General features: G+C 38.3%; 1 protein-coding gene and 1 non-coding gene across 27 annotated transcripts in view; both read left to right on the top strand.

Moving 5' to 3' along the window:
* Positions 1-27,866, top strand: part of PUM1 (pumilio RNA binding family member 1) — a 109,994-nt gene that overhangs the window by 52,115 nt on the left and 30,013 nt on the right. For 8 of the 26 annotated variants that reach the window (XM_088790822.1, XM_088790833.1, XM_088790823.1 and 5 more), the window contains 9 exons: positions 1,504-1,670; positions 3,678-3,948; positions 14,077-14,170; positions 15,304-15,420; positions 18,985-19,136; positions 21,711-21,849; positions 23,163-23,306; positions 24,270-24,566; positions 25,628-25,864. In XM_088790822.1, coding sequence (XP_088646948.1) covers positions 1,504-1,670; positions 3,678-3,948; positions 14,077-14,170; positions 15,304-15,420; positions 18,985-19,136; positions 21,711-21,849; positions 23,163-23,306; positions 24,270-24,566; positions 25,628-25,864 — 1,618 coding nt within the window. The remainder of the gene's footprint in view (positions 1-1,503; positions 1,671-3,677; positions 3,949-14,076; positions 14,171-15,303; positions 15,421-18,984; positions 19,137-21,710; positions 21,850-23,162; positions 23,307-24,269; positions 24,567-25,627; positions 25,865-27,866) is intronic. The other 18 variants (XM_088790829.1, XM_088790834.1, XM_088790828.1 and 15 more) reach the window with 8 other exon arrangements.
* LOC148755610 (small nucleolar RNA SNORD103/SNORD85) lies at positions 21,960-22,037 on the top strand. The gene has a single exon (XR_016018796.1). It is a non-coding gene; the product is annotated as a small nucleolar RNA SNORD103/SNORD85 (small nucleolar RNA).

Below are 27,866 nucleotides of genomic sequence, written 5' to 3'. Positions count from 1 at the left end.
ACTGTAATTTAGTCATCTTGATGCCACATGAAACTAAGTTTTATATCCTTTCTAAGTTCCTTCTTGTATGTGTTCCTTTGTTCATATTAGCCATGAAGTCCTTCTTTTTCTGTGTTACATTTGAACAGAGAATGATTTTGAAAGTAAGGTGGGCTCTGAATTGGTAATTAAAAGTCTAAGAATGAATGTCAAGATACATGAGTACCACTTTCTGGGCCAGATCTTTACGAGCTACTGATATCATCTACTTATTTTGCATTTCGAGACCTACCCGTTCACAACTGAGTGTCTGCTACTCCAGCTTCCCTCATCGATTTCTCCCCAGTGAAATTTGGTTGTAGTTCCTGGAAATGCTGTGCAGCAGCTCTCCTCTTCTGATTGGATCTTGCCTTTTACCAGGAGCTTTAAATTTGGTCTAGCTATGTTTGTTTCTTCCTTAAACCAGAAGTCAGTGGTGGGGACAAGCAAGGTTGCCTCTCTACTTTTACAAAAGCAAAGGTGACACTACTCTTTGGTAAGATTGTGCCAAGCTCTCTGTACCATTTCAAGCGTTATACCAGATCTTCTTTTCATTTTGGAAATCAGGGCACATTTGCTTTACATGTCCAAGTCTTAACTTAGGATATTTGTAAGAAGAGACATTTAATTTCCTTAGAAGATAGGATATCAGCATGCTTGGCACCATATCAATTCTTTGAATATTCACAGTTTGAGACACTTGAGAGATAAAATCTCTTGCATTAATGATTCAACTTAACATGCTTCCATGTCTCAAAATAATCTGGTATGGGACAGGCAGATAGTGGAAGATAGCAGGTAAACACTTCGTAGTGAAAGAATTTCACAGCTAGGTTTGACATGTTTTGAAGGATTAAAAATTAACATTAAGGATGATTGGTGAATTATTGATGCAGTAAGCTGTGAGACATGGAGTAAGCTGTGAGAGCTAGGATGGCAGTGGTAGTGCAAATTGGCAGGCCGTATATCCCAAGATAAAACAGAATAATTGAATTGGATGATGTCAGACCACACTTAGCCCAATATTCAGAAGTAAGGGAGGAGTTTACATAGGCAGTGGTGAAATAGGAAATTTTTGGTAGACTTAACACTTTTCCAACTATACTGTTAGCTGCTATACCTAGGGCTTATTAGGAGTTGTGTTATTATATAGCGTTGGATTTGAGAGTAGAGAAGTGGGACCAAGAGATACAAAGTTGTGGCTGGGCTTTGGGTAGAAGGGGGAAAAAAAATGGGGTGGTGGGACATTGGGCATGGTAAGACTGTCCTAAATTCTAACATGAATGTATGTCTGTCTCCCCCATTTGGCAAGACTTTCTGCAGTGTTCCCGCCTCTGTGTTGTCTGTTAATTAGATTGTAATGTCTTGAGAAGGCACAGACACTATCCTGTTCTAATTAGCATGTAGTGTAGTCTGGTGTCCACAGTGATGCCCACTATTATTAGTTAACGATGATTAGTGAAGCTGAAGCTATTTTTTAAACAGGGCCCAAGGGATGCAGACAGTGATGAAAACGACAAAGGTGAAAAGAAGAACAAGGGTACGTTTGATGGAGATAAGCTAGGAGATTTGAAGGAGGAGGGTGATGTGATGGACAAGACCAATGGTTTACCAGTGCAGAATGGGATTGACGCAGACGTCAAAGATTTTAGGTTTGTATGTTTTACACTTCTGATTTTTGACTGGGGGCTATGGGTTTCTGTTTTGATTTAGTTTTATTTTGATTTTGATTTTCTTTTTTCCTCGTTATGTGTCCTTTTCTTAAGACTTGGGTCTAGTGTAGGCCATACCTCAAAGATTGTAAATTACCTGGCAAGGTGGAATTTTAAGAGCTGTCAGTGCTTGGTGCTTTGCCAAAACAATAGATTTTGCTTTTGTATGGGGCTCTATAATTTGCAGATTGATTCCATTAAGAGCATTTCATGGTTCTCAAATATCAAAATCACCTGGAATGGGTACCTCGGGACTTTTCCCAAGTTTCTCCCAAATGATTATGTTGGGAGAAACCATGGTTTCTAATGGAAGTTTGGCATATCTCTCTGGCATGTTAGAGTAGAAGGGAAAACAGTTGAGAACTTACTTCATTTGAGCCTCATAAGTTCCCTTTGAAGTAGGTGGGTTAGGTGTCATTTTCCTCATTTTGAAGAACCAGAGATGCAGCTTAAATGACATTTCTTTATCATGTTACTTCCATGGATGCCTCTCATTCCATCTCTGATCACGATTAATTTGCAGGTTGTACCCTATCATTTAATATACACAGTATTAAAATGATGTGTATTTGTCTTCTGCATTTGGCAAGTATTCTTCATTTATGTAGATAACCTTTAGTGATGGTATATAATTTTAAAAATCTAAAAATCTTTGGTCAGTGATGTACAGATAGAGAATTTAATTTTGAATAATTTTAATGTTAGTCTGATGCTAATAAGTGTGTGGCTAAACATACACATATATGTCTTATCCTAATATCTACCAAAACCAACGTTAAATGTATATTTTGGGTCATTGTTTGTAGAACATTTAATTATTTAGTATTTCTAATCTAATTTTTATATCTTGTGAGTGTAAACAATTATAGTCTTTCAAATAAATTTGAGGCAAAGAGTTATAAACACTTACCTAAGTTCTTTCAGATGAGTTAGTTTGCGTAGCCTCCCACCCTTAATCTCAGGCAGCGTGTAGTGTGTTTTGTGGTATTTGACTTTGGGGCAGGTGATGGTGGTGGTAAGGGCACGTGTGTCAAGGAACACCGGTGTAGCTTTAATTTGTACTAGCTATAGGATTTCTTTTAGGGATGAAATGTATAGAATATAGCCACAGGCTACACTCCTCAGACTAGATTCTAATATGCTGTAGTAGTCTGGAATTTCATAGTCCCGCAGTCCTTTTATGGAAGGTGGTCACGTGTCCTGGGTTTCCCAGGACAGTAGTTTTTTATACCTGTGTCCCAGGATATTTATTAATGCCCCTTTTTGCTCTTAGGAGTGTCCTGGTTTGGATGATCAAATTATATCCTCACATTATTTTTAATTCTTAGAGTTGTCTCCTTAGCAGGGGCATATCCTAGGTAATTAATTTATTTTGTACTGTTTTATAATGGTGTGCTTCTTCTGAATTTTTAGAAGGGGGAAAGGGGAGACAGTTTTAGCATTGGCTGGTATACCCAGATAATATAGGAAAAAAATTTTCACCTATATAAAAATTATTATTTTTTAATAGAATCATTCTCAGATGTGGAATTTCCCCCTTAGAAACTACTTTTCCATTGTTTCTATGTTTAAAGAGCAGATACTGCTTGTGGGGGGCATATTTTACTATTGCATTTTTGGATCTCTTTTCATGGATGCCACAGGCAGTGATTTTTCCAGTTCATTCAGTGTTCCTCAGATCTGAGCCCCTTGGTTAAGGGTTTGTAAATTAATAGCAGTAAATGTCAATTGAAGGGATGGGTTGTGGTGGGAAGGCAAGCAATAGAAGAACCATTGTGTAGGATATAACATGGAAGCTCCAGAAAGGGTCTCTGGTAGTTTTGTAGAAATAGTTGTAAGTACTATTGATGATAAGATAAATCGTGGACATTGTCCTTAAACTTAGGTTGCTGTAGTGTCCCTCCCCGCTCAAAATAAGGTTTAATGCCCTTTACTTTCTCTGTTTAGCCGTACCCCTGGTAATTGCCAGAACTCTGCTAATGAAGTGGATCTTCTGGGTCCAAACCAGAATGGTTCTGAGGGCTTAGCCCAGCTGACCAGCACCAATGGTGCCAAGCCTGTGGAGGATTTCTCCAACATGGAGTCCCAGAGTGTCCCCTTGGACCCCATGGAACATGTGGGCATGGAGCCTCTTCAGTTTGATTATTCAGGCACGCAGGTACCTGTGGACTCAGCAGCAGCAACTGTGGGACTTTTTGACTACAATTCTCAACAACAGGTACTGTGTGTGTCTCTGTCACTCTCTCTACTCTCCCTCCAGCCAGCACATTCAAGTAACTGAGAATGAGGGGAATGGGAGGAGGGCGGCATTATTTTAGGCTATGGATAGCCAGCTCTTTTTAACCCAACAGTTATGTGAGTTTACAAAGCCTCTGTATCTTCCTCCTCAATAAGCTGATTCCCCTGGTTGGCAAGAGACCACTTTCCTCTACAAGTCCTTTCTTTGGCTTCTCTCTCCCCCCATGGCCTGGGGAGTGGGTGAGGTGGTGTTATCGCTTGTAACAGAAACCTCTTGTATTCTAAATTAATCTCTCTGAAGATTAATGTGATTATGATGCTGTTTTGTTTTGTTTTTTTAACTTTTTAAGTGTGTTTTTCCAGGACCATCAGCTCCAAGTCATGTAGTCGTTTCTATCTAGTTGTGGAGGGTGCAGCTCACAGTGGCCCATGCGGGGATCGAACCGGCAACCTTGTTGTTAAGAGCACCATGCTCTAACCAACCTAGTTAACCGGCCGCCCCTTCTTTTGTTTTTAAAATACTAAAATTGAGTTAATACCTTTCAAAAGAGTTAGAATGTCATTAGGGAAAAAATACACACAAATCACTCAACATAAAATCTGCAGTGAAATTACTTGGCTCTTTTATTCATAAATCCCTGGAAAATACTGCATGTATGCTTTTCTGGTTTTGTAGGCATGGTATGACTAATTCTGGGGTTTACTATCCTTCTGTTTAACTTTTTTCTTAAAAGGAAAATCAGCTGTCCGAATTGTGAGAGGGAGCTTCCTGACTTGTTGAGGACCACAGGTTCTCCCGTGGGCTGGAAGCAGTTTGATGGGCCACGAATTTCTGATAATGCCTTAAGTTTTGACTGGAACATAAATATAAACTTCTAGGTTTGGAAGGTTAACATCTCATTTCGAAGTTTTGAAATTCTTTATCTATGGGGGAAATTGACTTCTGGTCTGTGGAGATCAGTTGTAGCATATTGTCCACTGAGTTGTCATAAGTTGCTGATTTTCAGTGAATTTTGATTAATAGACAGTTGGATAATAAAGCTAACCATACGAAGTTTACAAAAAGAAATCCCTCTAAGGGATTTTGTGATGTGCATACGGGTATTCTCTGTGCTCATAGCAGATGGATATATTAGGTTTAATTACAAAAGTCTTTTTCCAGAGAGAGTAAACTGATAATAGTGTACATACACTATATTCTCCCTGTAGTTCCCAGTAGATATGCATACGTCTCCGTAAGAATTGACTTCCTGTGCTTTTTCTTGCCTTAATAAGAAGTAGTCTCTCATGGTTTTGCCTTTTTTCATAATGAATCCTTAAAGTAGCAGTTTTGAGTGAAGCCAGAAATTACTTTAGGTGCTGAAAATACGTAAGACTTCAAAATATTTTGTTCCACACGGGCAAATATAGGGACATGATATTACGGTGTAGACTTCATCTAGTCCAGCTTAGAGTATTAATATGGCTATTTCTCACCTAAATTGAGGTTCATGAGTGCAGGCTATTCCTAATCAGGATCCTTTAACCTAGTTATATCAAGAAGTTTTTTCTGAATTCTTTCTTTTACTCTGTCTTTTTGGTCTGAATTTCCCTAGCAACCCTTAGAACTGTGGCCATTTTTAGTTCTTAGCTTTCATTCCAGTCTAAGCCTTTGCTTGTTATTTAAGAAATGTTTGTCTCCAACCTCTTATGAATGAAAATTAGATTCTCTTTATTTAATTGTTCTTTACTTCATAATCAGAGTTGAGAGTCTCTTGTGATTGTTGATCTCTAGTTTCAAAATAATTTTACCAATATTTTGGGAGGCAGGATAATTATTAGAATTTGAACAACAGATGTACTTTTGCACACCCACAAGTAGCACGATTATATCAAACGTAACACCCATTCAAATTTATAAAACCTGAGATACCCTCACCACAAATTCCATTTCAGCAAGTTTTGAAAGTGAACATTACTATTTTGAAAGTTAAACTGTTTTTAGATTCTGGCTTTACATACTTGTCTTGGTTGCTGCAACATAGGATATTGTTACACAGAGCTATCACCATCATATGATGTGATTAATCATTGTTTTATCTCATGGGCCCATAATTCTTGCTTTTCTAAGTAGCTTGTTTTACACATTGTTATACTAGGCACCCTAATAGCATGCCTGAGACCCATTGGCTCAAGACTCCTCCTAAGTATCTTCAAGCCCCTTAACCTCCCAAAGACTCCTACATACAAGCCAGTTGTTAAGAAGAACGGATCCTTTTTCTACTGGAAACTGGTGTTTGTTCTTACATGTTATCCCTCCAATCTTTCTTAACCTTTTGCTTTCATCACATTTTACTCCCCTTTCCATTTCTACTAATTTAAATCGTTTTCATTCTTCAAGGTCCAGTACTGTTACCTTTCTTGATCTCCAAATGAAAAAGACATTGTGTGCGGACTTGCCCTTTCTGTTGTAAAATAGAGCAGGTGCAGACATCCACATAAAATAGATGAACAGCAGCTTAGTGGGTTATTTTAAGGCCACCTGAGAAGCTGTCCTGTCCTGTCCGTAGCCTCTTTCCTCCCGGCAAGTGTTTTGACTCTTGATGTGGGTGTTGATTCCCTGGGGGTGTTTAATTTATGAAAAGTCAGGAAGCTGTGCACTTCTCTATAGGCATTTTATGTGTCAATAAAAAATTTAAAATGTCAAAAAAAAGCCAAAGGAAAAAACCCCCAAAAGTTTTCATGTCTCCTTTGAACTCTGTTGTGTTTTGTACATCCCTTAAGAAACAGAGTCACCATGTTCTCTACCTTGTGTTACGATTTACTTGTCTAAGGGCCCATGCTGGATTGTAGGTTCTTGGGGATAAGGCCCAGGTCGTCCCCTCTGTGTCCTGTGCTGTGCTTTAGCAGACCCAAGTTTTCAGGGAACTTTTTCCGTATCCCTCTTATGCTATCTCAGAACATCCCCTATATTTAGTATTGCTTTCCCAAACTGAAGTTTGAAACTAGCATTCTAAGAGGTCTGGAGACCACTTTTTGTGAACTAGCACATATTCTAATGTGCAAGTCCTTTAGAGCTAGCCCACTAGCTTGTGCCTCACAGACAAATAATTAGACCTGTACAATACCCAGGAAATTTACCTCCTGGATTAATACTCTTGTTTCCCCGAAAATAAGACCTAGTTGGACAATCAGCTCTAATGCTTCTTTTGGAGCAAAAATTAATATAAGACCCGGGATTCTATTATATAAGACCCTGTCTTATAGTAAAATAAGACCGGGTCTTATATTAATTTTTTGCTCCAAAAGACGCATTAGAATTGATTGTCCAGCTAGGTCTTATTTTCGGGGAAACACGATATGTAATCTTTTTGGCGTCACAGCCCTCTATTGCTATCTGATCAAAAGCCATGGTCCTCTTATCAGAAAAAGGTACATAATTCTTTTGACACCACATTTTGTGGATAACTTTAGGGAGATCACAGATATAAACTTATGTTCACATTTTTTGTTCTCACCTGTAGCCAAGCATATTTCATGAATGGGACAGCTTCCCTCACCCCATGGCTCTCAGTTCAGTTATTGTGACTCATTTGGTCATTTACATAGTGCTAGGAAGTACTTGATGACAAGTGATAAGGCCATTCATTCATGCCAGTTTGTTCTCTGGGGAGGGAAAAGGTGGGTCTTCAGCTCTGCCTACAAGACCTGTTCATACCAGGGAAAGAGTCAAAATTCCATTGGAAGAAACAGTAAAACTGAAAGCTTAAAGTTAGAAATTAACAGGTAGGTGTTTAGTAGATGATGCAGAAGCAATCACCTTAGGTTATAATTGAGGCTGAAAAAAAGTGAGGTTGCATGGATAGTGTGTGACGTGTTTTACCGACTTTGCTGTGCTGCTTTATAGGCAATAAAACATTTTAAAGAAGGAATGACTTATTGTGGTTTAGTTTTTTGTGCTGTTAGTTTATAGTAGTTTTAGTAATTCTTTCATCCATATTAATCAACTGTTAACTATTGTGCCCTTCCAGGAACCTTAGGTTCTACCCATAGTGAACAGAGCTAGTGTTCATAGAACGACTATCTTACGTGAAACAGTTGTGGGACAATTGAGGAATTAAGTGCTAAATTAGTTGGTTAGTAATGTTGTCAGACCAGGGGAGGGCCGAATGAGGACCAAGATTGCACAGATCTAGCCTGAAAGACAGGTGGAGTATATATTGCTGCATTGAAGAGGGCAGAGGTATGGAGATGGAAATGACTGGTGTTCTAGGCCAACAAGAATAGGAAATACCTGTAGATGGGGAAAGGTGATAGGTATTTGATTACTGAGTCCAGATCACAAAGGCCTTGAGAGCCAGGCCTGCGTCTGAGGCAGTATTGATTGTGAGTACTGAGTGAGCTCTAGTATTGCACGTGGTTTTCTGTACATTCTGCTGTTTTGTCTTGGCTTTCTTAAGTAGGTATCAAAGGCTAGTTTTTTTTTAAGTTTTGAGTTATTATAAGTGGTAGGGTAGCTTTATTTGTGATTTTTATGAGGAGTTCTGGTTTGGAAATTGATAAAGTAATTCTTTTTTTTGTCCTATTTCCTTTGGATCAGGATTTTGCTTTAATATGATAAGTTGGTTTCATAAAACTGTTACTATGAGCTTGTATTGGGGTATGTATATAATACATATAGAGCAGCCTCAAAATACAGAAAGGATTATTTTTATGTAGTTCATTACAGGCTTAATAGTACTTGTCTAGTCACTGTTAATCATAAATTAACCTTTCTAAGATTTATTTAGAGCAGAGATTCCTTTTTTTTTGAATTCTCAGAATAATGTTTTAAAATGTATAAGTAGGATTACAAAGGAAGCCAGTTATATAAAAATAGCAGTAAGTTTAATGATGTGCTTTATCATATGATACATGAAAAAGAAGTAGGTGTACTATTATAATGAGCACAAACAAGATTGGAGATGTCTGAAGTAACCTGAAAACGTTATGTGATTTCTGTGGGTGATTAAGTCAGATATTAATATGGTTTGTTGCTTATAATCTTAATTGAAGGATATGCTAAATTTTGTGAAACTAAAGATAATTTTACCTACACCAAGTACAAAGATCTGGAGTTAAGCCCTAATTCAGGGTAGTTTGAAATGCTCATTGGTATTTCTGGAGTATTTTCCCTTCTTCCTCACGCTTTCCCATTATCGTCTTCTCCTTAATCCCAGAAAACACAGTGAACAATGCATATATAATGTGTTCATACCATTTTGTTATGATGCTTGAGTAACATTCTTTATTTTAATAAAGAGTTATAAAACCATTATTTCCCTAAGTATATTTTATAAAATTATTGCTAGGTTTCATTATATTACAATCCTATATAGCAGAAACCAAAGCCAGGATTATGTTGCTATAGATTAATCAGATTAGTTGTTGATATTGTTTATTTAGAATTTAAAAATAGCCTAATGTAGCATGTTTTGCAAAATTGTATAGTGATATACTTAAAACTGTCACCTGTGAAGCATGAATTTTAATAAAGAGAAAATACTCTGAAAGTGATAATTGAAATATTATACTATATTCACAACCCTAGTCAGATGGAAGAGGAAATTGGTATGCATTGCTTTTACGTGTGGTAGTGACTAAATGTCATTCTTACGATGCCAAGTGTGTACATGGTTTTCATATAGGTATTTAATATTCTTGGCTTTCTTTTCAATTTACAAATGAAAGGATTGTTCTATTAGTGTTGTATATATAATCGCTGTTAAAATGCTGATGTTAGCTAGCAATTTAGTCGATTGAAGCTTACATCTATTGTTATTTGACTTGAAATTTTATGATTTTCTTCAAAAGATTGATTTACTTGGAGGAAGGGTATGTTTTGTTTTCCCCATCTTATGTAGAAATCATTTATTTTGGAATGAGATTCTTTACCTTTTAAAGAAATGTAGAGTATTTTTCTCTTTGGAAATTCAGCAGCATGGTTTGTATGTACCTGTTAAGCCAGAATTCATTGTAATAATTAGTTGATCATTTAACCTGGTTTAAGTGTTAAGCAGTTGTTCAAATAACCTGGTCAAAAATGGGCTTTGATCTTGAAGCTTTAAACAATAGCAAACTTTTACAAATTTTATGTACAGAGGACTGGTTCCAAGATATACTTTTTAATTAAAAATTTATAGTCCCACCATGAATGTAATACTTTTAGTGCTTCAAAGGGCTTTTCTCTGTGAATCCTGACAACAGCCCCATGAGATAGGGCAGCTGTTATATTTTTACAGATAAGAAAATTAAGACATCATGCAGCTAAGACACTTACTGAAGGTCATATTCTACAAGCTGTGCAGGTATCTGTGTTTTGGTCTGTAGCTCCAGGCTGTTTCCTTTGGACCCAGTACTTGGAGCACAGAGCTTTTTGATATGTGGAGTTGTCTCACCTTCAGATTCAGCTGCATTCAGTTTGTCCTGCATGGAGATATTGTAAAAAGGACTCATTAATACCAACAAAAAAATGTTTTTTTTTCTTCCTTCCCTGTTGTCTTTGTGAACTGCTGAGAACAGTTGGTGTTCGTGAACTCATTGGGATTTTGACTTGAACTTTGAAGACTCTTGACCTCTGCTTTCCCCATCCTGAGCTGCCTTATTGGGGGAGGAGCTACACAAGACAACTCCCAGAAGGACTGTGTGTCTGTGTGGGGGCTCTCTTCCAATTCATCTGAAAGAACATCAAACACTACAGAAAGTTCTAAGTAGTTAACATATATTAATTTTAATACCTCCAACAAACTTATGTGTTAGACATACCTTTATTGTCCCTATTAGAGAGAGGAGAAGATTGAGGCATGAGAGATTGTCTTGCTCAAACTCACATAGAAAGTCAGCAGTGGAGCTGAGATACGGATCCAGGCTTTCTGGCCCAAGAGTCTGTGCTCTTATCCCCTGTCCACTATGTATACTGCCTTAACCTGGTAAAAAGCCAGGGCTGACAGTACATTTTATTTGGGGGGTGCCAGGAGAGGAGCATAGTCTTTTACATTTACTAGTTCCATGTTTAGATATTACTCCTCCATATTCTGAAAACAATATTTTATGTCACCAATTATTGATAACAATAATAATAGTAGTAGCTGTATTTTACAACATGCCAGCTGTATATCAGTCACTACGTGAGTGTGTTTGACTGCCGAGATTTTTTTCTGGAATAAAAACCCTGCAAAGGTATCTTTTGTAAGGTCATATAGTGGCAGAGAAGGGAGTCAAACCAGCTTGCTTGTGTAGTTCTCAAATTATGCCTTCAATGTTATTAAGAACCTTGACAAGCTTGAAACAGTTGATGTATTTTCCTCTGTATTCAGTCTCTGAAACAACTTATGAATTTTACCCAAGTAAATTATAATCAGTAGTGGCACATTTATCATTATACCAACCTTAAAATAAGCATTTTCTCCAAATCTCACAGTATTGTGTTAATCAGTTACGATTAGTTTGCTTTGTGAAAATGATGAAAATGTTTACGGAGCTCAGTGCTTTGCCCAGCAGATGGCATTTGTATGAGTTTTTCAGGATCCTTTGGAATCCATCACTTGCCAATTACCCAATTTTGTTTTGAATACCCTGTATTTCCAGTTACTATTGGACCATTTACATAAAGAGAATTGCCAGGATTCCTACTGTAATCTATGCTATAATCAAGTCTGCGTGCTGTAGCTGCATAATTTACTTTTGTTAATTGTTTATTGCAAAATGCGCTCAAAAAATAATTCTCTATTCACCACAGCCACTGAGATATTAGTCAACTCTCAAACACAGGATATTTGGAAGTTCTTGTAGGGCCCGTATTTTTTCAGTTAAAAGTTATGGGTCCTACTCTTAAAGTGTGGTAACAAAGTGTGGTTAGAACCACAAACTCATTTACATGGAACGATTATTTTCATGGTATTCGCATACACACGGTATTTGTATATTTATAGATAGAGTACGCATACATATAATGAGTTACATGTAATGGTAAAAACATATGAAGTGAGAAGTCAAATGGAGTGGCATTGGAATACTGTTTTTGGTTAATAAATCAAGATAACCTCAAGATTTATGTTCTGAACACACCATTTTTATTTTCCTAGCTCCATGTCACCGCATCTAGCTAATAATGTGCTAAAAAAAATATTTGTGGAATGAAATGAGTTACTTTGTTTATAGCAGGATAGAGGAAACAGGTTAGCTATAAGCAACATCTCAGATGTTAAATATTTCAAAACGTTTTAGGCTAGGAAAATTCCAGAGACCCATTAAAGAGACAGTAGATGTTTAGTGAACTATGAGTTAATTTTTACAACCTTGGTAAAACTTTAAAAATCAACTTTCCACTATTTTACTTGTTTTCTGCCTCTCGGCTGCCCCTCTTGGGGCAGTGTTTGTATATTTACTGCAGGTGGTGGACTGTCTCCTGCTGGTAGGAATACTATGAGACTGTCCTTTAGCTATTACAGAAATGGGAAACCAACTTGGCAAAAATCCCAAGATCACAGTTAGCACACATTACTGATTGGCTCCCTTCCTGATAGTGAACAATTGTTTTGATATGCTTATCAATAGAGTCCAGTATTTCATTTGAAGACTTGATATTTAATCAATACCTATAAAGTAGTGCTGTCTTTTTACCAGTATCATAATGAATTTTTTTTTTTAACCTTTGAAAATAAAAAACAAGACTCAAAAGTATTCTTGAAATCTGTACATGGTTATTTTTGACATTCATACTATAAAAGCAAAGACTAGTTTTACTCTGGTTTTTAGAAAGATAAATTTATAGAAAGAGAGGTAAGAGGTGAAGTTGGCCAGTATGTTCAAAATATTCACCTTTTGTTTTCTTTTTATTTAAAATCAGTCTACTCAGATCTTTGAGGCATAGAGGTAGCCAAATCATAGGATAAAGTCTTTCCATTAAAACTTCAGTCGTGACAATAATTAAGCCAAGTTGGCGGAATGACATTACCTCCTAATGTCTGAAACAGTCTCTTTATGAGGACATCTGTAATTCAAGATCCATGGTGTCTATTATATATCATCTATTGATGTCAGCTGAGCTGTTGAAAAGTGCTGTAGAAAGAGCAGGTAGGTTGAAGGTCCTTTCTTTGGAGGTCCTTTCAGTAAGTGCTGTCAGTCTGATTCTAGCAAAGAAAGAAGTCTTCAGTATGACTGCTTACAAGGAGGCATGTCAAAACAATCCAAAATCAGGTTACTTGCATCTCCTTTTTTTTTTTTTAACCAATACTATTCATCCAAAAATGTATGAACATTTTATTTATTGTTGTATTCCTAGTTCCTTGCACAGTGCCTAGAAGGTTTTACTTATTTCATAAATGTTTGTAGGATGAACAAGTGAATGACTTTGTATTAAAATCGAGCCTTGGGATACTTTTAGTGTTAACGCCTTTGAACTCCTTCCCTTTTCTTGGGAGCTAAGAAGTGTGCTGGGTCTGAGCTCGTAGTCCAAGTTTTGTTCGTAGTAGCTGTACTTCTGTTGTTTTATTTTCTACATATAAAGGATAGGTATCCTAGGAAGCTCGGGAGCCCCCAAAACTTGGGCAGTTGCTCAATTTCCTCATTATGATGAGCCACTAGTTGAGGCAGGTATTCACTATCATTTCCCCAGCTGGAGGATGAAACGAATACTTTTCATTTTCGTTTCCAAAATGTGCGTAGGTGAGGATTAATTCAGTGTTGGGGGGTGGGGAGCGGTGCAGGTCTCAAAAGGACTGACGGGCAATAGCATGGGGCAACTTGGTAAGTCATTTTGTAGTACCTTTGTTTAATTTTTCAGTGTGCCTTGGATCAGGCAGCACCCTCAGTTATGTTGACAGCCACTAGGGTATGTGTGCGTGGTTCAGGGGACAAATAACTTGTGAAGTAGTCAGCACATGGGTACTGGGCACCAAATTGAGGTAAAGAGAGAGAAAGCAGAACAATGAAGCCTCGCGATACCATGCGAATGGAGTAGCATATTAGGACATTTTTGTTTCAAGTATCCTGCCTAAACAGGGCTTATAGAAGTTTTGACTCAGTGAGGGTTTAAAGTTATTCCCAAGAGAGTTTCTCTAACCTCACCATGTCTTTTTCTTAACCTCAGCTGTTCCAAAGACCCAATGCCCTTGCGGTCCAGCAGTTGACAGCTGCCCAGCAGCAGCAGTACGCACTGGCAGCCGCTCACCAGCCTCACATCGGTAAGTCTTGAAGCCTGTAGCTCCCTTCTTATCGCTCTGGCCACCATTTGAGGATGCTGGCTGCTATGAAAAAGTCCCAGATGATAGGAGTCCAGACAAATCCCTCCGTGTAAAATGGCCTCTTCCTCTCATCCAGTTGTCTCTAGCTACAGTCTTTATTTTTGCCACACCTTCTAGACCTCAGCTCGTAAGAGTATCCAACTATTTCTCTACCTCAGCTGTTCCAAGATTTAAAGTATTTACTACAGTAATGACTAGCATCAACTCTGTTGGTAAGAATGGATGAAATCAATTAAATGACAATAGTTTTGTACATGTTGGGGTTGTATAGACTGAATATATCACCTTCTCTCCTTATCAAGTAGCAATTAGTACCTATAAACCCATTTTCCTAGCAGCATGTATTGAAAATGTTATAAAGTAGTCTCATGTAATTACTGGTTTTTAAAATAGCTTTGCCCTTCTTCTATAGCAGTTGTTAAATTCTTGATATGCATATTTTTGCCCTCGCCTGACCTTTTAAAGGTCTCTGAAACAAAATGCTGTAAATGTAAACAAGCACAAGGAGAATTTTTGGTTTTGAATGTGCCGAAATGTATGATTGAATAGAAAGGAGATCGCCAATCGTGGTCTGTGGCAGCAGGAAAGACGTGCTTCCAACCTCGATACGGTAGGGCCAGGCATAGAGGCCTTTGCCTGGGCCTGCTGTTTGTCATTGGAGACAGTTGTCTTTATACGGAAACACCCACATGTTTTCTTTGAGGAAACCTGTTTGGAAAATTGTTTTAAATGGAAATAGATCCTTCCCTGAGTCCCATTACAAAATCTTTTAAATTGATCTATTTTACCCTGTTATAATGGTAATCACCTTTTACAAATTGTGCTGAATTTAAAATTGCATAAGAGTTTTACTTGTAATTTTTTAGCAAAGGTTAAAAAAAAAAGATGAAAGATAAATGTCACCATAATCTTTAGTATAGGGATTATTTTTTCTTTTTAAAATTCCTCTTTAGTCTCAACCTATCTTGTCTTTTTTTCTTTTTTTCCCCCTACCTACAGCCTGGAACAAATAGCCAAACTGTGTAGGTATTTGGTAGGGCTGCAGTTTTAGTCAAGTTTGTTTTTACTGACAGGTATGTTTTCAGCAGGTTTAGCTCCCGCTGCGTTTGTCCCCAATCCGTACATCATCAGTGCTGCTCCCCCAGGGACGGACCCCTACACGGCTGGATTGGCTGCAGCAGCGACCCTAGGTGAGACGTTCTGTCGCGTGAGGGATTGTCTCACCTGCTAAAAGTCGTTTGAGATGGGCACGTGTTCTTGTACTCTCACAAATCATGTCTCCAGTGAGGATTTCTCTCCTGATTCCCAGTGTCGTCTACCTGCCAGCCAGATAGCTCTGCTTAGCTGTAACTTCACACTTGAACATGTCCGAACGCAAACTAGTCAGCTGCCTCCTGTATAGGTGTTTTTGATCCATGAAGCCACCAGTTCCTCATAGATATTTTGGAATCTCCCCTTATCTAGTTCTCTGGTCTATCACAGTTCAGGTCCTAATATGTTTTACCCAGACTTTTGTAGCTGCTGTCTCACATAGGCCTAATTTCCTTGCTTCTTCTCCCTCATCTGTGTCCCTAACTTGTACAAGGAAACTGTCTCAAACACAAATCTTATCCTCTTTTCCTTCTGCTTGAACCCTTCATTGCTTTCTGTCTTATGCTCCCTAATGTAGCAATACCGTGGTTATTACCAGGCCTGGCTGATCATTGTAACCTACCTGGGTAGTGGGGGTGGTGGTGTATTGTTCTCTGGAGTCAGTGTTTTTCAGGAGCTGCCATGGCATTCTGAGGATTAGCGAGGATTGGGGCCCACTGTGTATAGGAATTGCTCCATGACTTGTATGTGGGTGTCTTTACATGTGCACCACTTTCGTCCCTCATACTGGCTACCATTGGCTCACACCATGCATTTTAGCGACGCGAAACTGATGTTAGCTTGTTGTAGATATCACTCTGGTGTCGGGCTCCGTGTCTTTGGACACTGGTCTCAGTCTACTGTGGTAGATTCTCTTCCCATTCTTTGCCTGGGAAGCTTCTTTCCTGGCATTGCCACCTCTAGAAAGCCTTGCTTTGTTAGCCATCCCCTGTTCTTTCTCTGTTACTTACTGCTTTGTATTTATTTTCTTTCCCCACCAAGACTGAACTCTTTCAAAAAGGCAGACACTTTTGTTATGTGACTCTGTGGCACAGTTGCTGTCACCATAGTGGGGTCATAAAGGTATGGTATTTGAACTCAGTGTCAGGACAAACTAAATGCCTTCCAAAGTAAATATTCTTTGGGAACAGATCCATCCAGTCATGTTAATTTTCACTAAATATTACTGTAAGATTTCGCTTCTTATATAGCATGTGATTTGCAATTATGAACTCAAGTGCTGTATAGAAGTCTGTATTATTTTCTTTAGAATTGTTCACATTTGGACATGGGCTGTGATGGGAACATATGTAGTATCGTTCTCCTGCCTGTCTTGGCCTTTGGGGAAGAAATAGAAAGCTCTTCCTAGCAGAATTGACCCTTATTAACTGTTTGCCAGGCATTGTGCTGAGTGCTTTTCTTTCATATGAGTAGTTACATAACGATTTTACAGATTAGGAATTGGGGGCTCAGAGCTGTCTTGTTTGAGATCACACAGTTTAAATATTATAGAGTTGGGGTTTGAACTAGCTCTAACTCAGCCCAGGCATGCACCTCAGTATACTATATAGTAAGAATATCTCTGTGATCTTAAATTCTTTTCTGAACTTTCTTTCCTCTGCCTACTAACTTTTGCTCAAATAACTTACTATATGTTATTTGAAACGGAGAACTTGTCTAAAGTATGACATATTTGTCCTCACTGAGATCATAGTCTGGTGAAGAGAATCTTGCTTTTTGTACTGTCAGCTGAGCCAGACTGAAAATGACTTAAGTGCTTTCACACAGAACCGGAAATGTTAACTGCCCAAACTATGAAACTGCTTATTCTTAGGGAGTGTTAATTACACCGGAATTGAAACAGGCGTCCTGATGAGTCAATCTTTAAGTAATGATGCACCCTGGGGTATTTTCCTAAACTCAGTCATAGGCCACCAGACCAGGGAAAGTAGTAGGAATGTCAGTTGAGGAAAATTAAAGGATATTTTAAAAATTTATGGTAATAGCAGTCTGTGCCCAACAGAGGTTTCTTTTGTTGACTTTTGGGGGAGCCTTGGGAATATCATTGCAGATTTTAGCCCAGCCTTTTAAGATAGATGTGGCAACACCCGACCACCTGTTCCACCCATTTTGCAGATAAGGAAACTAAGGCACAGGTAGGGTCTTCATTATGTTTTATCTTTCATTCTCTTAACTGCCCAGGATCACTCCTCTTTATAAACACGGGGCAGAAGAGTTTGGGGTCCAATACTCTCTTTAACTTGGAGGTATGCTTTTTAGACTATTTAGGTTCTAATAAAAGTGTTAAGCCATTGCTCATTACATTAAAATAGCTCAATTGTAACATACCTTTTCTAAGCATACATAGTGTTTGCCAGTGGGCACCCTTATAAAGGGCGCTTCTTGATCTTGGCTAAGCTTCCAGATACTGAAAATACCTAATTAGAAATGTCAGAGCCATATTGGACAGTGGTCTAATTTGACTTGTATTTTAGAAGCTTAAAATGAAGAAACAGAAAACGTACCAATTTATTTCACCTTATGTGAATGTTTCTATTGGATTAATGTCAGAATGGCTATATTTGAAATAGCTCTTTGGAACTCCGTTGTAAGGTGTGATTATTAAGTTGCAAATATCTTGAACTCTGGGTTTTAAGAAAATTCTAATTGGAGATGTGTTTCAGCAGATGTGAGGAGCTAGCTTTGAGCCTTTGTCTTGGTTGGCAGATAGGCAGCCTTGATGTTTTCTTGCCACCAACTTCGGAAAATGCAATGGTTTACATTTCTGCTACACCCAGGGTGCTGTTCTGTATTGCACTGTTAACCTCTTGCCTACTCTGTGGCGGAGGCTGCAGCTGTAGCTTGTTGCTAAAGAAGGTGAACAGATAATTTAGTTTAAAGCAGAAAGCCGAGTTGTGTTTAGGATACTCAGCAGGTCTGTAATACGGTGTTGTATGTTTTGTTTCTGTTTTCAACTTTGACTTACATTTAAAATTTCATATATCAATGTTTGAATGTAGTTGTGTTGAATGACTTTTGTGACTTTAAAAATAGAAATAGGAAAACCAATTTTCATAGAGATCGAGCAGAGGAGGTTCAGTGGAGGGTGGTCTGGATTTTGTCAGAAGACTGGTGGATTTTCATGCTTCTGGAGTTAATGAAGCACGAGGATCCCTGTCTCGAGTAATTACCTCAGGAGCCGTCTTTGCCATTGAAAGCTGAGTACAACTTAGTCGTACAAACCCACCATTTATTTCCTTTTTAACAGCAAACTCGAGCAGTGTCTTCCCTATATCCTTTATTTCTTGGAAAAAGTTTGCCTTTGCCTTCTTCCTGACCAAGGCTAATTCTTCCACATATTCTTAAACTGACCCCTTCCTGCTTCTACCAGTGGTTCTCCCTTTCAGTATCTCCAGTGTTTTATCCTTCACAAGCTTCTTCCTCTATGGCTGAAATATTACTGACTTTAGAAGACTTTGGTTATGGGGATCATGTATAATATTTTTTTTTAAAGAATTAATGATTAGCTAGAATGAACCAGTATATTCCTAATACTTTCAAGTAAGATCTGAGCTGATTCTTACCAGTCTAAACTTTTCTTACCTTTCGCTTGCTACTTTTAGGCCCGGCTGTGGTCCCTCACCAGTATTACGGAGTTACTCCCTGGGGAGTCTACCCTGCCAGTCTTTTCCAACAGCAAGCTGCCGCTGCTGCTGCAGCAACAAATTCTGCTAATCAGCAGACTACCCCACAGGCTCAGCAAGGGCAGCAGCAGGTAAATGTTAACAAAATTTATCCCAAGTAGGAATTTTAGTTATCATATAATTAAAAGGTAACATTGGTCCAAATAGAGACACACTGTGTGTGATTGAGGGTGAGTTCCCTTTTGTGTTTGTATTGGCGTTCAGGCTCAGACTTAGCTGCGCTTACTGAATGCCTTTTATGTGTCAGGTCCTCGGTCAGTGTAACTAGTTGAAATAATGACATTATGAATTTACATATGAGAGAACTGCTTGGGAATTATCCAATTAAGGGTACATAGTAAGTGGCAAAGTGAGTATTCATACTGGTAGTAAATTTTCTTTCTGCCGTTCTATAATTAACTGCCAAGCACCATTCTCAAATCACTTCTGGCTCTCTTACAAGTAGCTTGTCACCAAAGGGAAGGTACTTGATCTTCAGGCTGCAAGGCTGCATATTTATAACATCTACCGTGTTTCCCTGAAAATAAGACCTAACCAGAAAATAAGCCCTAGCATGATTTTTCAGGATGCCATCCGCTGAACATAAGCCCTAATGTGTCTTTTGGAGCAAAAATCAATATAAGACCTTGTCTTATTTTCGGTGAAACACGGTATTGGATTGGATATACATCTTAAACCTATTATATCTGTTCTAACTTACAGTAAATAAGAGCTTTTGAATTGAGAAAGGATAATTAACTGCAAAACTCAGTATGTTTTTTTATTTTAAATGGCCAGTTTCTCCTGCTTCCTAGAACAACACCTGTTTATTGTTGAATGTTGTGGTGAGTTGGAAAACTCAAAGAAAAAAAATCACATTTTGGTTTATGTCGGAAAAACCAGTATTAATGTTTGGTGTCTGTCACTGTAGCATTATTTAATTAATTTGTTTAAAATTGGGATTTTTTTTTTTTTTTGGTCCTTATGGTTTTACATCCTGTTTTTAAAGTTTCCCATGTTATTTAATGTTTATTTTAATAACATTTCCATGCTACATTTGAATCCATCAAAGAGTATCTCATACTTTATTTTGACCAGTCCATTATTATTTGATATTTAACTTACCAAATTTGTGGTGTTATAAATGAGACTAATGACTGTTTTTTTTTGGCATGAATCTGTGATATTTTTCATGGACTAAGTTCCTAGAAATGGGTTTTTTTTTGATCAAATGAGTATTGAGGCTTTTGATATGTGTTGTCAAATTAAAGGCAAAACACCTGCTCATCTGTGTGCCATGATTATGATCCAAACAAGAATCCTTTGCTTTTTATCAATCTTACTGAGAGTATGTTTATTTTATTTTATTTTTTTTAGATTCCACAAAATTATAGGAAAAACACAGGTTTTGAAATTACAGCTAGTTTTTTGGGTCAGTAGTTTTCATATTACCAACAAATCTGCAAGATAAGCTGTTACTCTATTTTTACAGATAAATAAGAGGCTTTAGGTAAATTAAGTGTCTACACATCTCTTCTTGCCAATATAGACAGTGTTGTTCACCTTATGCTCGTTTAATAAATATTAATTGCTTGCTAGTGGTGTTTCTCTTAAATTTTTTATGAAATGGTACCAAGAGTAATACATACCGGCGTCTTTTATAAATAGCACTGATAGTGAAAGTGATCTGATAAGAACTTTGCCTTTGAAAACATTGCAAAGTGCATTGTTTATACACTTTGGTAATTTTAACCTTGGTCTGTGGGGTTTGCATTTTCACTTGCTGTAGTATATAGGTCTTGTGGAATACATTCTTCAGAGTATTCAGAATAAGAATGATTACCAGCATCTTGACAGCTGTGTTTCATTAATAAAAAAGTAGATCTTCTATCACAGTGGGAGGACTGGTATTCTGCACTGAAATGTCAGTGTTCTTGACTAATATTCATCTCCATTTAGATAGCTGTGTGTTTGTGGAATTGATGAGAGGAGAACTAGACAGTCAGGTCAGAAGCCCCCGAAATCAAATCTGCTGCGCTCATTTGGGCCTTGATGAATGGGAATAGTGTTCCAGGGGAGAGAAAATGCTGTCGTATTCCACAAAGAAAATGTAGCTGCTTTTGTGTGTGTGTGTGGGGGGGGGGGGGGGGGGGCGGTCTTTTTATTTTTTTTGGTCACAGATATTTTAACTTAATTACGTGGGTGAATTATCCCTGTTCATCCTGTCTAAACCCTCTCCCGCACTCCATCATACTCTTTCTTCACCCACTTTTGGCCAGAGCACTGACATTATATTACAGAGTTTATGGTCTGTCTCATTCACTAGAATAAAATCTCCAGGAGGGCAGAGGCTTTGTCTTGTTCATTGCTTTATCCCTAGTACCTGCCAGATGGTAGGCATTATAAATATTTGATTAATAAATGTATCATAACTTTTATATGCTTTTGGCTGCTTTATAAAGGTAATACGTTTCAGAGTGGTAGAATGCAATTTCACTGTATGAAATGTTGTTAATTGAATTTTTATCCTAACAGCCATGTCATATAAAACCGTTATAGGAAACATGTTTTACAACCATCAATTTTTAAAAGTCAACCCAAGTTAAGCACATGATGGGTTTTAGATACAATGAGAAGAAAGTAGTTGATTTATTTCTATCTCCCAGGTTCTCCGTGGAGGAGCCAGCCAACGTCCTTTGACCCCAAATCAAAACCAGCAGGGACAGCAAACAGATCCACTAGTGGCAGCTGCAGCAGTGAATTCTGCCCTTGCTTTTGGACAAGGACTGGCTGCAGGCATGCCAGGTGAGGCTGCATTGTTGTTCCTAATACTTTAAGGGAAAAAAAGCCTGCTTGTTGGGAGATATTCAAAGGAGAATCAGAACTTTGAACTTGCTTAGGCTTATGATTGGGGAACTGGCAAAGATGACATACACTTGCCCTCACTTAGAACACAGTTCGTTGATGAGAGCACCTAATGGTCCTGAGCCAGTCTTAGTCTTATATGGTGGAGATATGCAAATCCACACACATTGCTTCGAATATGTTGTTTTTGTTGGTGGTGATCTACTTTACCCCCTCAGGATTAAGGGTAGAAGGAGTGGCCAGGTCACTTTTGCATCATTCCAAGGCTTTAGTCTTTATACTGATGTTTTTGAACAGCATTATTAGGAAGAAATTCGTGGTATTCCTTATAGGGTCATCTGTTACATTTCTAGGCTTTCTTCCAAACCAATAGCAGAGGTGCTGTGTAGCTGGCTACCTATGCTTGATACATATCTTGAATATATGTTCTTTTTGGCTCACTGCCGCCTGGTCCTATTTGTATGGACTGGATATAGTTAGAGGTTCTTCCTTTGAAACAGGTCCTGATAAGACCTCAGTGTAAGTTTATGGATCCTTACTGACCATAAAGCGTGGTCAAATTAATTGATTCATTTATGAATTCAGTGAATAAATTTAACTTACATCATTTGTTTTGTTAGTTACTAAGCACTTATGTTTTATTAAGAAGTTGCCTGTAATTTCTTATATGGCTCAGTGGGATTTGGAGATTCCATCTCATATGGTATTTAAAGATCCTGTTAATTGAAGCCTGTCTGGGTTTTCCCTGCTAACTTGCCGCATATTTGTACTTAGATTATTATGTGGTATAGAAGTACTATGATTGTTGTAACCATTTGTATCTTGTTATTTGTGTAGCTAAGAAAACTTTAAACTTTTGTCAATGTGTGTGGTTGCTGATGATAACCTTGGTTAGCGCTTTTAAGAGTATAGGTATCCTCTGTCGTGCCAAATTCCCTAACAGCTAAGGAGTGGATGGTAAATAACACTACCCCCTATTGTGCCAGATATCATGGATCTTTCACATTCATCTTTTAGCTTAATCTTCACAAGAACTTTATTAGGCAGGTATTCTTATCCCCATTTTACAGGTGAGCAAATGAATAACCAGAGATTCAGGGTCATATAGCTATTTGAATGGTGACAGCTGCATATACATGTAGGTCTGTCTGTCCCCAAAGCAGAAAGTTTGTGACTATTTACAATATGCTGGTACCCAACTGACAGTTGTTAGTTTGATATATACTTATAATATGTTGGCTCGATATTCCCAGGTTATCCGGTCTTGGCTCCTGCTGCTTACTATGACCAAACTGGTGCCCTTGTGGTGAATGCAGGAGCGAGAAATGGTCTTGGCGCTCCTGTACGACTCGTAGCTCCTGCCCCAGTCATCATTAGTTCCTCAGCCGCACAAGCAGGTGAGCCTATATCTTAGTGGATTCATGTCAGAGATCTAAAAAGGGCAAGGAAGGTTGTTCTTAAATATGTTACAATGTACTTTATTCGACAATTCTCACTATAGCAGTTATACTCTATAATATTGCCAAGAGAACCAGGAACAACAAGTGACCTCGATAAATTTCTAATTCTGTTGATGGCATGTACCAGCTGGTTAGCAGCAATGACCCAATCCACTGCAAACGTAGGAAGTTAGATGACTGATACAAAATGGTGCTGTTGGCAGAAATCCAAGGCTGATTTCACAGAAGTCCATGTCATTGTTTTAAAATGTAGGGGTTTTTGTTGTTATTTTTTGGTTGTTTTTGTGGGAGGTGGGTGTAGAGGAGGTGGAAGGGGAGTAATGAGACATGGCAGAGCAGTTAATTTTGGTTGGGGGGGTAAATAGATTTTTATTTTAAGATATATATATATATATATATATATATATATACACACACACACATATATATATATATATATGTATATATAGATATAGATATATAAAATTAGGAACCACAGTGGGAAGATCCAGAAGAAAGCAGCATGCTTAAATATCTTAGGAATTTGAGGGACTTTAGATGGTTGACATTGGTTCTGGGAAAATGTCCTCAACATAGCTGTTTGTGGAATTTGAGATTTGGGGAAGTAGTTGTATTTAAAATGGATACACTTGATATCTGTACCTATTTTAAACTACAAACTCTTTAAAGCACCAGCATAGTGAACTTGCTCCAGTGGTATTTTGACCTCAAATTGAAAGTAGAAATAGAACATAAAAGCTTCAGATGAAGGATCAAAGATACTTGTATAGATCTTTACAACATTTGTGTCTACTTTGAAAAGATATGGCAGAATTAAAGGTTTTCAAAAAAGATAACAATGTACTTTGGAAATGTGGCCAGTCCCTCTCATAGCCATATGGTTTGCTTTCTTTTTTGTAGCTGTTGCAGCGGCGGCAGCTTCAGCAAATGGAGCAGCTGGTGGTCTTGCTGGAACAACAAATGGACCATTTCGCCCTTTAGGAACCCAGCAGCCTCAGCCCCAGCCCCAGCAGCAGCCCAATAACAACCTGGCATCCAGCTCTTTCTATGGCAACAACTCTCTGAGCAGCAATTCCCAGAGCAGCTCCCTCTTCTCCCAGGGCTCTGCCCAGCCTGCCAACACATCCTTGGGATTTGGAAGTAGCAGTTCTCTTGGCGCCACCCTGGGATCAGCCCTTGGAGGGTTTGGAACAGCAGGTAGAAATCAGACTGAGGTGCTGTTAAAACTGAATTTTAATTACTTTTACAATCTTTATGGAATACTGACAATGCATGGAACCCTGGACAGATACCACAGGCAGATCTGGACCGAGCCCCATCGGAATCCAGCTGTCCCACCTTATCTTTGGGATGATGGACTATTAAAATCAAGATACACAGTTGGGGCCTATTTTCAGGTTTACGCTTATGTTGCTATTTATTTACATCTCATAGTTGATTTGTTTTGGGGATTAGTAAAGCAGGGAGATTGGTGCAGGCACTGGGAAGAACCTGGAGGGAAGCACAGACATATGGATGTTCAAAACAGGGACAACGACTTACTAAAGACCACAGGGTAGTGGACGCCACAATCTGCAGGCTTTAAAGAGTCATGAGTTTTCTCCAGTCTCTTTAAGAATGAAAGTGGATGTTGTGGAGAAGTGGGAGGAAGGAACTTAGACCAAGATATTTTTAATGTTTTGATGGAAGAAAGTCGTAAGGTAAACAATGGGATAATGGCAGTGTTTGTAAAACAGTGTGGTCTCAAAACAGAAGGCGTGTTTGAGAGAAAATATCTTAAATTGGAATCGGGGGCTTGATTGAACAAACCCATAGAGAAAACAGGCTTGCATATGTAAGTCGTGTGTACGGGGCAATACCCCATTTACAAATCTGTTTTCTGCACTCCATTTTTCCTACTAGAACTTCTGGGTTGATGAAAGGCATTCTTTTTAGCCCATTTTCTTTCACCTTTTCCATAGCCTATGTGACCGTCAGAGCTTCTTAACCCACCCCCACTCAATAATATCTGACACACAAGGAAGGTTAATTTAGCGTATATATGCGATGGTTTAAACAACAGTTTCGTGCTCATCTGAGCCATGTCCTCTTCATTTATCTTACTTGTCCCTAGACCTGCCACATGAACAGTTAGGCCGTCTCTGCTGACAAGTTTGCGGTGGTAAGGAGTCTGGATCCAAGTGTTAGGAACAGGTCACTGGGCTTGTTCTTCGAAGAACAGGCCTGTTCTTATCTGCATTGTTTTAATTCCATTTTAGTTGCAAACTCCAACACTGGCAGTGGCTCCCGCCGTGACTCCCTGACTGGCAGCAGTGACCTTTATAAGAGGACATCGAGCAGCTTGACCCCCATTGGACACAGTTTTTATAACGGCCTTAGCTTTTCCTCCTCTCCTGGACCCGTGGGCATGCCTCTCCCTAGTCAGGGACCAGGACATTCACAGACACCACCTCCTTCCCTCTCTTCACATGGATCCTCTTCAAGCTTAAACCTGGGTAAGAAACATTACTCTAACCCCACCTTGAACTCTAGAAATCTCTTGCCACTGATGCCATTAAAAATACTTTGCATAAGCAAAGGACAATCCTTTTATCCTAGAAGTGTCCTGGGTGTTCTGTGCCTTCCTTGAGTACCTTGTGTTATTTAGGCTGTACTTAGCTAGCTTAGCAGTTTGGGATTTATTAAAGCCTGGATGCATCCCCTGTATATTCACTTCAGCTTTAGTATGAACATCCTGTTCTTTGGCTGCATGTGAGAGTCTTTCATTATAGACACAGTACAGATTCATTTTAAGTAAAGCTGGAAACAGACACATAGAGAAAAGAATGTATTCACCTAATATTACCACTGAACTAGCACTACGGTTAATATTTTGATGTATTTTTCAGACTCCCCCACAATGCATACATTTAATATCTTTTTCACATACAGCATTTCATTTTTTAAAATTTGCCAGGTTCTTAAAAAAATATTTGTATATCCATTCTTGAACTACACAGTATGCTAATGAGCATAGATGTGTATTTCGCAGTTACATGTTTTGGTTGTTATATGTATGGGATTTTAAAAAATGTTACCTTCCTAGAAAATGAGGAGGGAAAGAAGGATTCTGAAGCAGCAGGCTGTAAGAATGAAAAGACTTGTGTTAGCACTTTGGGTGGCAAATTTCTAAATCTTTGAAGAGATAGGAGATGGGTGCACACTCCCTTTCCCTGGTTATACTGAGTTTGGAATTTGAAGCACTGGTTTAGTTCTTAGATGGAAAGTTGAGGCATAGAAGTAGAGTAACCATGTAATTTATCATGTAACCCAGGACTCTCTTGTGAGTGAATGGGAGTGTTACTAATTATTACTTTGTGATGATAGCCCTAAGTCAAGACTGTCCCGGGAAAAATTATCATGTGTGGCTACTTTGTCTGGAAGATTCTATTGTTTTTTTAATCCTCTATTTGTTTGTGTTTTGTTTTGTTTATTTTTAATTCAGGCTTTGGGTTTTTTTTTTAGAGCAGTTTAGGTTCATAGCAAAATTGAGGGAAAAGTACCGAGACATCCTCTGTACCTTCAGTCCCACACGTACATAGCCTTCCCCATTCTCAGTATCCCTGCCAAAGTGGTGCCTGTGTCACAATTGATGAACCTACACCGACACTTCGTTATCACCAGAGTCCGTAGTTGGCATGGATTTCTCTCCCTTTTTAACCAGCAAGGTTAAAAGTGGCTTTATGCACTCAGAAATGAGGACAGACTGGAAATGAACAGTATGCTTTCATTTGAAAAAATGAAGACTTGGAAATGACTTATAAAAATCATTTTTAAAAAGCCTTGAAAGAGATAGGATAATATAGTTATTATTCTAGAACTAAGAGTCTCTGAGAGCTAAGCTATCTCTGAGTTTGAGAGATTAGTTTTAAGGCAAAACTGTTTATCTATGTAAATACATATACATCTGTATGTGTGTATCCTGAAATTTCACAAGGTTAAGAACTATAGTTGTAGAACTCATTGTCTCCGGTTACATATGGGCATTACTTTAGAAAGTTGTAGGGACATTCCAGATGGGTTAGTTCATATTAGATAGCTAAGGGAATGGGGTACATTGCACAACAATGCTTTCCAGTGACATCTGGCTTTTAAAGACTGAGGGTTAATGCAAAAACTAAGGGGTAGATGAAAGTCCCAGTTGCGTATGTAGATGGAAGGCACTAACATTTGTTGACTAGTCGTTGCCTGCTACTGTTAATCGTTTTGGGTGCTATACTCTAGAAGGTATAGGTGTTATGCCCATGATACAGAAGTGAGGAAACTGACTTACATGTCTTGCCAAGGTCTTCTCATATCTGAAGAGATTTAGAGTCAAACCTTTTTGACTCCAAAACATGCAGTATTAGTGTAGATTCTGTCACATGATGTGCCCACGATGTCTTTTAAACCAGTGCATTATCAGGTACAGAAATCTTACCTGTTAATTCCTTGGTTTAAACATTTGAACTCTTAATC

Source organism: Rhinolophus sinicus, chromosome 14, assembly GCF_057876585.1.
Source record: "Rhinolophus sinicus isolate RSI-liver-muscle chromosome 14, RSI-T2T, whole genome shotgun sequence".
NCBI lineage: Eukaryota > Metazoa > Chordata > Mammalia > Chiroptera > Rhinolophidae > Rhinolophus > Rhinolophus sinicus.
The sequence above is the reverse complement of the archived record's forward strand: the minus strand, read 5'-3'. Positions and strand labels throughout refer to the sequence as shown.